The sequence below is a fragment of the Portunus trituberculatus genome, chromosome 46 (genome assembly GCF_017591435.1).
Source record: "Portunus trituberculatus isolate SZX2019 chromosome 46, ASM1759143v1, whole genome shotgun sequence".
NCBI lineage: Eukaryota > Metazoa > Arthropoda > Malacostraca > Decapoda > Portunidae > Portunus > Portunus trituberculatus.
Window position 1 is genome coordinate 14,526,356 of NC_059300.1, and position 8,797 is coordinate 14,535,152.

General features: G+C 31.3%; 1 protein-coding gene across 1 annotated transcript; it reads right to left on the reverse strand.

Moving 5' to 3' along the window:
• Nucleotides 1-3,773: 3,773 nt before the first annotated feature.
• LOC123519722 (craniofacial development protein 2-like) lies at nucleotides 3,774-4,865 on the reverse strand. The gene has a single exon (XM_045281227.1). It carries the CDS (start codon nucleotides 4,863-4,865, stop codon nucleotides 3,774-3,776), a length of 1,092 nt encoding a protein of 363 aa, XP_045137162.1.
• Between the last annotated feature and the right edge of the window lie 3,932 nt (nucleotides 4,866-8,797).

Sequence of the window (8,797 nt, forward strand, 5' to 3'; positions counted from 1 at the left end):
TATGAAAGAAATCTATCTCGATTGAAAATTTTGCTTATTTGTCATTTTATGTTGTTTTGCTTCAAAACGATAAAATTGATGGAAACAAGGCAATATAGAGAAACCAAAGTAAAATTAACAAAAACGTGTTATTTTACTAGTTTTCAGCTGTTTTGCACCAAAACTCAGAAATGATACTAAAACACACTATTTGTCTAAGGAATTGATATATGTAAAAAAAAAAAAGGTTATTTTGGTGATTTAAGCGTTTTGTGCACCAAAACTTAGAAATCCAGGCAAAACATTATATTTGTAAAAAACGTCGTATTTGTGTGTTTTTAAGGTGTTTTATGTAAAAAAAAAAATTCAATTAAATGTTTTGTTTATTCAAGTCAATTTCCATTGTTTTGCTTCAAAACGAAAACAAGCTAATATAGAGAAACCAAAGTAAAATTAACAAAAACGTGTTATTTTCGTAGTTTTCAGCTTTTTTGTACCAAAACACGGAAATGCTACCAAAACACTATTTGTCTGAGGAATTGAAATATGTTAAAAATTGGTTATTTTAGTGTATTTCAGCGTTTTTGCACCAAAACTTAGAAATCCAGGCAAAACATTACAAAACGTATTATTTATGTGTTTTTAAGGTGTTTTATGAAAAAGTTTAAAAAAATATCTCGATTAAATATTTTCTTTATTCAAGTTAATTTGTTTTGCTTCAAAACGAGTAAATTGATGGAAACAATGTAATATAGAGAAACCAAAGTAAAATTAACAAAAAGGTGTTAATTTAATAGTTTTCAACTTTTTTGCATCAAAACACAGAAATGGTACCAAAACACACTATTTGTGTAAGGAACTGAAGTATATAAAAAATGGGTTTTTTATGGTGTATTTAAAAGTTTTATGCACCAAAACTTAGAAATGCAGGGAAAACACTATATGTGTTAAAACTTCTTAGTTATGTGTTTTTAAGGTGTTTTATGAAAAAAAACTATATCGATTAAATATTTTGTTTATTCATGTCAAATTACATTGTTTTGCTTCAAAACGATTAAATTGAAGGAAACAATCTAATATAGAGAAACAAAAGAAAATTAACAAAAAGATGTTATTTTAGTATTTTTTTAGCTTTTTTGCATCAAACCACAGAATTGGTACCAAAACATACTATTTGTGTAAGGAAGTGAAATATATATAAAAAAAAAATGGGTTATTATGGTGTATTTAATTGTTTTATACACCAAAACTAAGAAATGCAGGCAAAACTCATATATATGTTAAAACGTCTTATTAATGTGTTTTTAAGATGTTTTATGAAAAAAAAACTATCTTGATTGAAAATTTTCCTTATTCGTCATTTTACATTATATTGCTTCAAAATGATAAAATTGATGGAAACAAGGTAATATAGAGAAACCAAATTAAAATGAACAAAAACGTGTTATTTTAGTAGTTTTAATCATTTTTGCACCAAAACTCAGAAATGCTACCAAAACACACTATTTGTTTAAGGAACTGAAATATATAAAAAAAATCGGTTATTATGGTGTATTTAAGCGTTTTATGCACCAAAACTAAGAAATGCAGGCAAAACACTATATTTATTGCAACGTCTTATTTATGTGTTTTTAAGGTGTTGTATGAAAGAAATCTATCTCCATTGAAAATTTTGCTCATTTGTCATTTTATGTTGTTTTGCTTCAAAACGATGAAATTGATGAAACCAAGGCAATATAGAGAAACCAAAGTAAAATTAACAAAAACGTATTATTTTAGTAGTTTTCAGCTTTTTTGCACCAAAACTCAGAAATGCTACCAAAACACACTATTTGTGTATGGAATTGAAATATGTAAAAAATGGGTTATATTGGTATATTCAAGCGTTTTATGCACCAAATATTAGAAATGCAGGCAAAACATTATATTTATAAAAACGTCCTATTTATGTGTTTTTAAAAAACTATCGATTAAATATTTTGTTTATTCAAGTCAATTTACATTGTTTTGCTTCAAATCGATTAAATTGATGGAAACAATCTAATATACAGAAACCTAAGTAAAATTAACAAAAAGGTGTTATTTTAGTAGTTTTCAACTTTTTTGCATTCTTCTTCTTCATATGGGGTCGCTGTTCCTCGCTAGTCTCTTCCAGATATTCTTTTCAGCCACCTGATTTTCTAGCAGTCCTTTTCACTCATATCTTCTCTCAGCTTGTCCTTCCATCTCAGCTTCGGTCTACCTCTTCTTCTTCCCTCCACCTCCATAGTCATTGCTCTTCTTCCTACATAGTTTTCATCTCTTCTCATTACATGCCCATACCAATTCAACCTTCTTTCTTGCATCTTTGAACTTATCTCTGCAACTTTCACTGTGCCTCTTATCAACTCGTTCTGGATCTTATCTTTTCTTGTCACACCGCACATCCATCTTAACATTCTCATTTCTGCTACATCAACCTTCTTTTCATGTACCTTCTTCATAGCCCAAGTTTCACTTCCATACATCATTGCAGGCCTTACTGCTGCTTTGTAAACTTTACCTTTCAGTCTTGCACTTAATTTTCTGTCACATAGAACCCCTGACATTTTTCGCCAGGAATTCCATCCACACTGAATCCGATGGTTTATTTCTACATCTAGTTCACCGTCCATAGTTACATGCGATCCAAGATATCGGAAGGCAGTAACTTTCTTAATGGCTTCCCCATCTATACTCATATCATCTCCACCATCTACCGCATTAAAGGGTAGGTACTCGGTCTTGCTTCTACTAATCTTCAAACCTCTATCCTCTAGTGCACCTTTCCATCTCGAAAGTTCCCCGCAGATCAGCTTTTGTCTCACTTACCAGAACGATATCATCAGCAAATACCATTGTCCATGGTGCTTCTCTTCTCACGTCTTCGCTTAAGACATCCATAATTAGATAAAAAGATAAGGGCTAAGAGCCGATCCCTGATGTAGTCCAACTCTGATGGTAAATCCTTCCGTAGCCCCAACGCAGCTAGCAACATGCGATGTCACATCCCTGTACATATCTTGCACCAGCCTCACATATTTTTCACTAACACCTTTCTCCTCATACATCTCCAAACCTCTGACCTTGGGACACGATCATATGCTTTCTCAAGGTCTATGAAAGCAATATGTAGTTCCCGCTGGTTCTCTCTGTATTTTTCCATGGTCTGTTTCAGGGCAAATATTGCATCCGACGTCTGTCTACCTTCGATAAAGCCAAACTGATTTTCACTCACTTCTGTTTCAACTGCAATCCTTCTTCCTATAATCCTTTCATATAATTTCATTGTATGTGACAGGAGCTTGATTCCTCTGTAGTTTGAGCACTCCTGGATGTCTCCTTTTTCTTTGTAAATGGGGATGATGACACTCTTCCTCCATTGAGATGGGATCTTCTCCTGCTCATAGATCTTTTCATGAGGTCCCACATAATATCAATCCCCGGTTCACCGAGGCACTGCCACACTTCTATCGGGATGTTATCTGGCCCTACCGCTTTATTCTTTTTCATAATTTTCAAAGCTTGTCCCACTTCAGCTCGGTTGATACTTTCCGTCACTCTTTCAGTTGGTGTTCCCTCACCCACTAGTATTCTGGGATTTTCCTCATTTAGCAGGTTGTCAAAATACGCTTTCCATCTTTTCTTAATCTGGTCCTCTTCATGCAGCACTGTACCATTCCTATCTTTCATATGTTTTATGTGGGTTTGATCTTTTGTCTTCTTGTTTCTTGATTTAGCAATTCTATAGATCTTTTTCTGTCCTTCTTCTGATTCTAAATCTTCATATATTTCCTCTCTAACCACCGCCTTGCTACAGCCACTGCTTTCTTTGCTTCTTTATTTGCAACCTTGAGTCTTTCTTTATTTCCTTCAGTTCTATCCACATAGTAGGCTTTCTTGGCATTTTTCTTCCTTCTGATGCATTCTGCTACTTCCTCATTCCACCACCACGTTTCCTTATCATTTGGAGGTCCTCTTCCTGATGTCATACCAAATATTTCTTCTCCTGCTTGTAGAACTAATTGAGCATTGTGATTCCACCAGTCCTCCACAACATCCTTCAACCTTACTCCTTCTAGTACATTTTGCTGGAACTGAACTTTCAAATCTTCATCTTTCATTTTCCACCATTTCACCTTGGGCGTTGATCTTCTTTTCCCTTTCTTTCTTCTCTTAATATTCAGCACACCCACTACGAGGTGGTGTTGTTTTGCCACCACTTCTCCTTTAATAACTTTACAGTTCCTTACTTCCTGCATGTTACTCCTCGGATACAGGATGTAGTCTAACTGTGTCTCCAGTCCCCCACTCGAATATGTGGTATAGTCCTTCTTTACAAAAAAGGTGTTCACTATGGCCATGTCGTATGCTACCGCAAAATCAATCACCCTTTCTCCTTCTTCATTACAAACGCCACTTCCATTACCACCATGTACCCGTTCCACTTCATTTCTCACTCCAACGTGTCCGTTGAGATCACCTGCCACAATAATCCGTTCATCTTCCGCTACACTTGCCACTATGCTATCCAAATCTTGCCAGAACTTTACTTTCTCTTCATGTTCGCAACCAGCTTGAGGTGCATATACACTAATTACATTCATTACCATTCCTCCAATTATCAACTTCAATTGCATAATTCTGTCATTTTTCCTGTTAACACTTATGATGTTCTCTTTGTGACCTGGATTTAAAATGATTCCCACTCCGTTTCTGCCTCTTACATCTGCACCACTATAAGATAGCTTGTATCCTTCTCCAAGTTCACAGGCTTTGTTTCCTCTCCACCTTGTTTCTTGGACACAGAGTACCTCCAATTTCCTTCTTTCCATCATGTCTACTATTTCTCTACCTTTCCCTGTCATAGTGCCAATATTTAAAGTTCCAATTTTCAAGTCTGTCAACTTTTTTGCATTGAAACACAGAAATGGTACCAAAACACACTATTTGTGTTAGAAACTGAAGTATATAAAAATGGGTTATTATGGTGCATTTAAGCGTTTTATGTACCAAAACTAAAAAAAAAAAAAACGTCTTATTTATGTGATTTGAAGGTGTTTTATGAAACAAATCTATCTCGATTGAAAATTTTGCTTATTTGTCATTTTATGTTGTTTTGATTCAAACCGATAAAATTGATGAAAACAAGGCAATATAGAGAAACCAAAGTAAAATTAACAAAAACGTGTTACTATAGTAGTTTTCGGCTCTTTTGCACCAAAACTCAGAAATGCTACCAAAACAAATTATTTGTCTAAGGAATTGAATTATGTAAAAAAAAAAATATGTTATTTTGGAGTTTTTAAGCATGTTATGCACCAAAACTTAGAAATGCAGGCAATACACTATATTTGTAAAAACGTCTTATTTATATGTTTTTAAGGTGCTTTATGAAAAAAAACTATCTCGATTAAATATTTTGTTTATTCAAGTCAATTTCCATTGTTTTGCTTCAAAACGATTTAAATGATGGAAACAAGCTAATATAGAGAAACCAAAGTAAAATGAACAAAAACGTGTTATTTTAGTAGTTTTCAGCTTTATTGCACGAAAACTCAGAAATGCTACCAAAACACACTATTGGTCTAAGGAATTGAAATATGTAAAAAATGGGTTATTTTGGTGTATTCAAGCATTTTATGCACCAAAACTAAGAAATGCAGGCAAAACACTATATATGTTAAAACGTCTTATTTATGTGTTTTTAAGGTGTTTTATGAAAGAAATCTATCTCGATTGAAAATTTTGCTTGTCATTTTATTTTGTTTTGCTTCAAAACAATAAAATTGATGGAAACAAGGCAATATAGAGGAACCAAAATAAAATGAACAAAAACGTGTTATTTTAGTAGTTTTCAGCTCTTTTGCACCAAAACTCAGAAATGCTACCAAAACACACAATTTGTCTAACGAATTGAGATATGTTAAAAAACAAATGGGTTATTTTGGTGTATTTAAGCGTTTTATGCACCAAAACCTAGAAATGCAGGCAAAAAACTATATTTGTAAAAACGTCTTATTTATGTTTTTTTAAGGTGTTTTATGAAAAAAAACTATTTTGATTCAATATTTTGTTTATTCAAGTCAATTTCCATTGTTTTGCTTCAAAACGATTAAAATGATGGAAACAAGCTAATATAGAGAAACCAAAGTAAAATGAACAAAAACGTGTTATTTTAGTAGTTTTCAGTTTTTTTGCACCAAAACTCAGAAATGCTACCAAAACACACTATTCGTCTAAGGAATTGAAATATGTAAAAAATGGGTTATTTTGGTGTATTTAAGCAATTTATGCACCAAAACTTAGAAATGCAGGCAAAACACCATATTTGTAAAAACGTCTCATTAATGCGTTTTTAAGGTGTTTTATGAAAAAAAAACTATCTCGATTAAATATTTTGTTTATTTAAGTCAATTTCCATTGTTTTGCTTCAAAACGATTAAAATTATGGAAACAAGCTAATATAGAGAAACCAAAGTAAAATAAACAAAAACGTGTTATTTCAGTAGTTTTCAGCTTTTTTGCACCAATCTTGGAAATGCTACCAAAACACACTATTTGTCTAAGGAATTTAAATATGTAAAAAATGGGGTTTTTTTGTGTATTTAAGCGTTTTATGCACCAAAACTTAGAAATGCACGCAAAACACTATATATGTAAAAACGTGTTATTTATGTGTTTTTAGTAGTTTTCAGCTTTTTTTGCACCGAACCACAGAAATGCAGGCAAAAAGCCAATATTGTTACACACTATTTATTTAAGGAAATGAAATATGTCATAAAATGGTTATTTTGGTGTTTTCCAGCATTTTATGTACCAAAACTCAGAAATGCAAGCAAAACACTATATTTCTTAAAACGTCTTATTTATGTGTTTTTGAGGTGTTTTATGAAAATAATTCAAAAATATGTATATTCAAGTCATTTTACATTAATATGCTTCAAAACGATAAAATGGTTGATAACAAGCCATTATAGAGAAACCAAAGTAAAAGAAAGGAAAACATGTTATTTTAGTTTTTTTTTTTTTTTTTTTTTTTTTGCACCAAAACACTGAAATGCGAAACGCATGATTAAACATTATTTGTTTAAGGAACAGAAATATATCATAAATGTGTTATTATGTTTTTCAAAACATTTTATGTACCAAAACTCAGATATGCAGGCAAAACACTAAATTCGTTAAAACACCTTATTTATGTGTTTTTAAGGACTTTTATATAACAAAAAAACTCAGTTGAAAATTTTGTATATTCAAGTAATTTTATATTGTTATGCTTCAAAAAGATAAAATTGAAGAAAACAAGCCAATATAGAGAAACCAAAGTAAAAGTAACAAAAACGAGTTATTTTAGTAGTTTTCAGCTTTTATTGCACCAAAACACAGAAATGCAGGGAAAACGAATGATTGAACAGTTTCTTTAAAGAAATGAAATATGTCAAAAATTTGTTATTTATGTGTTTTTCACCATTTTATGCACCAAAACTCAGAGATACAGGCAAAACACTGTATTTGTTAAGACGTCTAATTTATATATTTTTAAGATGTTTTAAGAAAAATTTGAAAATTTTGTATATTCAAGTCATTTTACATTGTTATGCTTCAAAATGGTAAAATTGATGAACACAAGCCAATATAGAGAAACCAAAGTAAAAGTAACAAGAACGAGTTATTTTAGTAGTTTTCAGCTTTTTTTGCACCAAAACACAGAAATGTAGGCAAAACACATGATTACACACTATTTGTTTAAGGAACTGAAAGGTCAAAAAAGGCTTGTTTTGGTGTTTTCCAGCATTTTATACACCAGAACTCAGAAATGCAAGCAAAACACTATATTTGTTCAAACATATTATTTATGTGTTTTATGAAAATAATTGAAAATTTTATATATTCAAGTCAATTTACATTGTTATGCTTCAAAACGATAGAATTGATGAAGACAAGCCAATATAGAGAACCTAAATAAAAGTAACAAAAACATGTTATTTTAGTAGTTTTCAGCTCTTTTTGCATCAAAACATAGAAATGCAGGCAAAACGCATGAATACACACTATTTGTTTAAGGAACGGAAATATGTCAAAAAATGGGTTAATTTGGTGTTTATTATATGCACCAAAACTTAGAAATGCAGGCAAAACACTGTACTTCTTAAAACGTCTTATGTATTTTTATATTTATAAGATGTTTTATTAAAAATAACTATCTCCATTGAAAATTTTGTTTATTGAAGTGATTTTACATCGTTATGCTTCAAAACTATAAAATTGATGGAAAAAAGTCAATATATTGAAACCAATGTAAAAGTAACAAAAACGTGATATTTTAGTAGTTTTCAGCTTTTATTGCACCAAAACCCAAAAATGCAGATAAAATACATGATTAAACACTATTTGTTTAAGGAATTGAAATATGTCAAAAATGTGTTATTTTGTGTTTTACAGCGTTTTATGCACCAAAACTCAGAAATGCAGGCAAAACACGATATTTGTTAAAACGTCTTATTTATGTGTTTTTAAGGTGTTTTACGAGAAGAATTGAAAATTTTGTATGTTTAAGTCATTTTACATTGTTATGCTTCAAAACGATAAAATTGATACAAACAAGCCAATATAGAGATATAAAAGAAAAAAAAGAAATGCAGGGAAAACGCACGATTACTCTATTTGTTTAGGGAACTAAAATATATAAAAAATGGGATATTTTGGTGTTCTCGAGCATTTTATGCGCACCAAAACTCAGAATCTCAAGCAAAACACTATATTTGTTAAAACGTGTTATTTGTGTGTTTTTTAGGTG